The sequence below is a fragment of the Gadus macrocephalus genome, chromosome 4 (genome assembly GCF_031168955.1).
Source record: "Gadus macrocephalus chromosome 4, ASM3116895v1".
NCBI classification, from domain to species: domain Eukaryota; kingdom Metazoa; phylum Chordata; class Actinopteri; order Gadiformes; family Gadidae; genus Gadus; species Gadus macrocephalus.
Window position 1 is genome coordinate 28843197 of NC_082385.1, and position 6000 is coordinate 28849196.

Here is a 6000-nt window from a genome sequence, read left to right on the forward strand (position 1 = left end):
GGTGTAGGAGATATAGATATATAGCAGAGGTATATAAAGGAGTTATAGATAGAGGCTATATAGTTGGAGTTATAGATATAGAAGATATGGGATGCATATGAGTTAAAGTTATGGAGAAATGCATTCATGATGCAGAAATAGGTGTCATGGTCCGCTCCTGATTTTCCCGTTCACCTGCCTGCCACGCTGGTCCCACCTCATCAGCCCAACCACCTTCCCCTGTGATCCCCCTATATCAATCCTTTCTCTCTACTCAGTCTCTCTCAGATCGTCTCTCGTTACTCACAGAGCTTTCCCTGCAACTCCAGAACTGGTTCTCCGACGCTGATCCTGCCTGTTACCGAACCCTCGCCTGTCCGACCACCCGCCTGTTGTCGAGTCCCTGCCGGCCTGTCTGCCCTCCTGATACCGACCCCTCGCCGGCCTGTCTGCCCTCCTGATACCGACCCCTCGCCGGCCTGTCTGCCCTCCTGATACCGACCCCTCGCCGGCCTGCCTGCCCTCCTGATACCGACCCCTCGCCGGCCTGTCTGCCCTCCTGATACCGACCCCTCGCCGGCCTGTCTGCCCTCCTGATACCGACCCCTCGCCGGCCTGTCTGCCCTCCTGATACCGACCCCTCGCCTGCCTGCCTGCCCTCCTGATACCGACCCCTCGCCGGCCTGTCTGCCCTCCTGATACCGACCCCTCGCCGGCCTGTCTGCCCTCCTGATACCGACCCCTCGCCGGCCTGTCTGCCCTCCTGATACCGACCCCTCGCCGGCCTGTCTGCCCACCCGCCCGACGGTACCCCCAGTCTACCTGATTGCCTGCCGGCCCCCGAACTCTTGCCTGCCCCCGTTTACTCTGCCTGCCCGATCCAGATCATCTGTGCAATCAATAAACCTTTGGACTGCCCTGTCACCATTGTCAGTCTGTGCACTTTGCTTCTGCCTAACCCCCCCCCCGTTACAATAGGAGAGAATTCATAGATTTAAAAACTTTTAAATCCCTCATTTGGAGCAAATGTGAACATTATTGATGTTATAATGTTTCAAGCTGAGATGTAATACTTGGATTTAAATCCATAATATAAATTGTTCATTAGCAATTTAGTTACTGAGTGATCAGGTGATCGAGGACTCTAGCAGGTAAGAGGAACGTAGAGTTTGAACCGTTATCCTCAACACATATATATAGACGCATATGTATAAGATATATCTTCACAAATTCAGCATATATCAGGTGTGTTGCTGTTGGAGTGGACCGGTCTGCTGACCAAGATGTCTCCGGTTGTTGACATGACAGAAAGATATAAAGAGAAAGAGAGAAAGATAGAATCGAGAAAGAAAGAAAGAAAGAAAGAAAGAAAGAAAGAAAGAAAGAAAGAAAGAAAGAAAGAAAGAAAGAAAGAAAGAAAGAAAGAAAGAAAGAAAGAAAGAAAGAAAGAAAGGGAGAAAAATAGACAGAGAGAGAGAGAGAGAGAGAGAGAGAGAGAGAGAGAGAGAGAGAGAGAGAGAGAGAGAGAGAGAGAGAGAGAGAGAGAGAGAGAGAGAGAGAGAGAGAGAAAGGAAGAACATTTCTCAACAGCAGAGGTCAAACTCACCCTGAAGCTTCCCCGGCTTCCAACCGACATCCTTTCCTCATCGTCTGAGATCTGAGGTAGGTCACACACACACACACACACACACACACACACACACACACACACACACACACACACACACACACACACACACACACACACACACACACACACACACACACACACACACACACACACACACACATACAGTGTGTCAGACATTGCATCACTAATTTAAATAATTGCCAGCTGGTTGCTGAGGACACGAGCCTACGAACTGTGAGATCAATAGAGGATGACAGGTTGACAGGTTGACACGCCTGCGCTCACACACCTACTGGTGTCGTTATGATTGGTTATTTGAGAAGAAAACATCTGAATAATAACAAAGCAGATGTTTGGAGGAGTTAATGTGTTTAGTGGCATTGGATTGAAGGAAATAGATGGACAGGAAGGAGAAATAGAGAGAGAAAAAGAGAGAGAGACAGACATAAAGAGAGAGAGGGCAAGAGAGAGAGAGACAGAGATAGAGAGACAAATAGAGATACAGACCGAGGTATGTCTTCTTGAAGGGTGAGAGTACCTCTCGCTCTCCTCCTGGTGGCCCCGGGAAAAAGAAAGAGAGGAACAAAGAGGACATAAACATGTGGAATAAAGAGAAATGGAAAGAGAGAGCATGCATACAGACACACACACACACACACATACATACTAGTGATGGGCCGGTCGCGAACGATTCGGTCGAACGAACGAATCCCGGAGGTGAACGACGTGAATTGATTCCCAAAACAAAATAACTGATTTTTTATTTATTTTTTTCAACGTATAACAAAAACATCATGACGAAAATAAAATGTACAAACTTTTATTGATTCCTTATATTGATTGAGTCTAAAACGTTCTCATCGATTCAGCCAATGAGAGCAGGTAGCAATCGTGTTGCCATGGCCCATGGGTAAACAAATGATAAGGCACCACCACACAAGTTAACTAACGATCGCTGTAGGCTTCAATATCATGCAAGCACTTTATCTTTTTTTTTTATTTTGTTCTACATCACAATTGCTCACAAATGATTTGATAGAGTATTGATTTTACCTACCATTACGAGTCTCGTTTGGTTTAGTTGCTAACGTGCTTCACTGCTTATTAGCGCTGTTTGGAAGACGCCATTTAATTCTTACTGCACCCCATTATGTATTATGGAAATTTATGAAAGAAAGGCACGTATGTGCTTTATATATATGCTTAATATTTACACCTAACCTGGGTAATTCCGCCAGAACACTAGAAAGTAGTAGGCTACATGCATGTTGATTAACATTTATTCCATCATTTCCAATTCCCTGGCAAATGACCTAACAGACCATCTGACTTAGTGAGCTAATCAAATGAACGAATCAAACGAACAAATCGTGATGGTGAACGGAACTGAAAGAACTGATTCCCGGAAAAGCATTGTTTTGCCCATCCCTAATACATACACCCGCACATGCACACACACACAGACACACATGCACACACGCACAAACACACACACTCGTGCACACAAACACACAGACATGCACACACACACACAAGCCAGATATATAGTCGTGCAAATGCTGCAATATATACACAGCGTGCACACACACAAACACACACACACAAACACACACACACATACCTTTTAACATGCCAGCTATCTAGTATTGCACATGCTGCACCAGCACACAGACATAGAGACACACACACACACACACACACACACACACACACACACACACACACACACACACACACACACACACACACACACACTCACAGAAACACAGACACAACATTAACTTGCCAAATATCTAGTTGTGCACATGCTGTACTACACACACACACAACACAACACCATAATGCAGGTCTTGATGGGGGTTGGGGGGGATTAGTAGGGATTGGGTGGGAGAAAACCTTTAGTATTGGAGGTTCTCAGACTAATCCACGTCTGACCCGCCCCTAGCCCTGCCCCCATGCAGGCAACCACAACAACAACGAACTGACAGGCTTCTGCAGTAGCTAGTCCAGAACCACCACATCGTCCCATACACACCCTTGGAGCTGGCAAAGTACACATAAGACACAAAAGTCTACGGCTATTTCAAAATAAAAGCGCAGGAGGGTACTAGGTCACAGGTCATGCGGGTTCCACAGGAAGGACTCTGGCTGGGCGCGCTCCTACCATCCACTTTTCAATATGACGCCACTTGCTGTCCAGACCATAATACTTCTGAAGAACAGCCAGGAGGGGAGCGGACGGCCGAAAAAGGGCGGGAAGGAAGAAGAGATGTTAGAGGAGCAGACGCTGGAGAACAGCTAGAAGAGATGTGAGAGGAGAACAGCTAGAAGAGATGTGAGAGGAGAACAGCTAGAAGAGATGTGAGAGGAGAACAGCTAGAAGAGATGTGAGAGGAGAACAGCTAGAGAACAGCTAGAAGAGATGTGAGAGGAGAACAGCTAGAGAACAGCTAGAAGAGATGTGAGAGGAGAACAGCTAGAAGAGATGTGAGAGGAGAACAGCTAGAGAACAACTAGAAGAGATGTGAGAGGAGAACAGCTAGAAGAGATGTGAGAGGAGAACAGCTAGAAGAGATGTGAGAGGAGGACAGCTAGAAGAGATGTGAGAGGAGAACAGCTAGAAGATATGTGAGAGGAGGACAGCTAGAAGAGATGTGAGAGGAGAACAGCTCGAAGATATGTGAGAGGAGGACTGCTAGAAGAGATGTGAGAGGAGAACAGCTAGAAGTGATGTGAGGAGGACAGCTAGAGGAGAGGTGAGAGGAGGACAGCTAGAGGAACAGCTAGAAGAGATGTAAGTGGACAGCTAGAAGACATTTGAGAACAGCTAGAAGAGATGTGAGAGGAGAACAGCTAGACGAGATGTGAGAAGAACAGCTTTAAGAGATGTGAGAGGAGAACAGCTAGAAGAGATGTTATCGGAGAACAGCTACAGAATAGTCAAAGAGACGATTCCAGGTCAAAACCAATCACATCTAGGTGAGAGGGGTACTTCAGTCATAATTCATAGATTGAGAGAGAGAGAGAGAGAGAGAGAGAGAGAGAGAGAGAAAGAGAGAGAGAGAGAGAGAGAGAGAGAGAGAGAAAGATGGTGACAAATTAAGTTAATGAACAAACCTGTTTGTTAGTGTCGAGTGGCTACATAATATAAAATGGAAAAGAGTGGAGATTGAGGAGGAGGAAGAGTCCTACCTTCTGAGAGTTATACATCTAGAGAGAGAGAGAGAGAGAGAGAGAGAGAGAGAGAGAGAGAGAGAGAGAGAGAGAGAGAGAGAGAGAGAGAGAGAGAGAGGGAAGAACAGGGGTAAGTCAGGGGAAAAAGTGTGGGATAAATGAGTGAAGAGAAATGAGGCAGTGGGAGGGAAGGTGTTAATGCATTCAGAAACACTCAGACGGGGTTGTACTCTGACATGCGTAATCTCCTGTAACTGTTGGCACTTCTTAACTTAACTAACTCCATTCCTGATTAATTGCGACTACTCTGTTTCAATGTGGAGGAAATGTGTTAGTGTTTGTCGCTACTCAGCCAAGCAGATTCCCATATTGATGAAGACACCACACATTTCTGTTTTTGCGTGTGTTTTTTTAACTGCCTATCTCATGGACTTGTTTATCTTTTAGACGAGGAGACTAGATTTTGAGACTACAATGCTGTATCACTGAAGTCAATTACACTGACAGGCAAAACATTGATGAGGAAAGCATTTTTTTAGGAAAACAAATTAGCTTGTCAACAAGCGCACATGATGTCGTCGAGATGAGATCAAACACCCAGATGTGATGAAAAGTGCTCCTCAGTGTTAACATTTAGACGGTATAACATCTTATCAACCTCCTGGATTCAAAAACGGATTAAATCCAGAGCTCCATTCCTGGTCGCCTTGGTAACCCTGTCCAAACCCCTCAGTGCCCTGACGTCTCAGATTGAACGTGGTGCCAGGTCAATATTAATGTGTTTATGTCTGAGTTAATATGAATCTATTAAGATCAAAGTTATTATGAATACGTCTGGTTCCATTTGTGTGATTAATTGGTGTTTGTCTTTGAGTTAATTTGCTAATTTAAATAATCCAAAAATATAAAATCACATATATCCTTAATGTTATCTCAACAACCCATTTCCATTAAAGCAATACATAAAGTTAAACATAAAATGTTTCTGTGGATTTTTTGCGGAAATGTTTTTAAATAAAACAGCATACATCTGTCAATGTCTATTTTTCTGTCATTGTTTTTGTGTGTTAGCGTTTTTTCCTGTTTCCTTATTAATGTTACAAAAGTTACTTTGAAAGACTCACCATATGGGAATGAAGGGAAACCAAGAAACCGACCACTGAGCAAACAGGAGCCTCTCTCAGTGTATAGGGACCCTCTCTGAGTCTACCAGGACC

General features: G+C 44.8%; 1 protein-coding gene across 14 annotated transcripts in view; it reads right to left on the bottom strand.

Annotated features, from left to right (window-relative positions):
- Nucleotides 1–6000, bottom strand: part of lrrfip1b (leucine rich repeat (in FLII) interacting protein 1b) — a 31718-nt gene that overhangs the window by 15690 nt on the left and 10028 nt on the right. For 5 of the 14 annotated variants that reach the window (XM_060049019.1, XM_060049023.1, XM_060049024.1 and 2 more), the window contains exons 3-6: nucleotides 4802–4819; nucleotides 3774–3821; nucleotides 2117–2161; nucleotides 1586–1636 (exon numbers count right to left, since the gene is read on the bottom strand). The exons of 1 other annotated variant lie outside the window; for it this stretch is intronic. In XM_060049019.1, coding sequence (XP_059905002.1) covers nucleotides 1586–1636; nucleotides 2117–2161; nucleotides 3774–3821; nucleotides 4802–4819 — 162 coding nt within the window. Of the gene's footprint in view, nucleotides 1–1585; nucleotides 1637–2116; nucleotides 2162–3773; nucleotides 3822–4726; nucleotides 4770–4801; nucleotides 4820–6000 lie in introns of those variants that run through there. 8 more of the 14 variants (XM_060049021.1, XM_060049026.1, XM_060049031.1 and 5 more) reach the window with 4 other exon arrangements.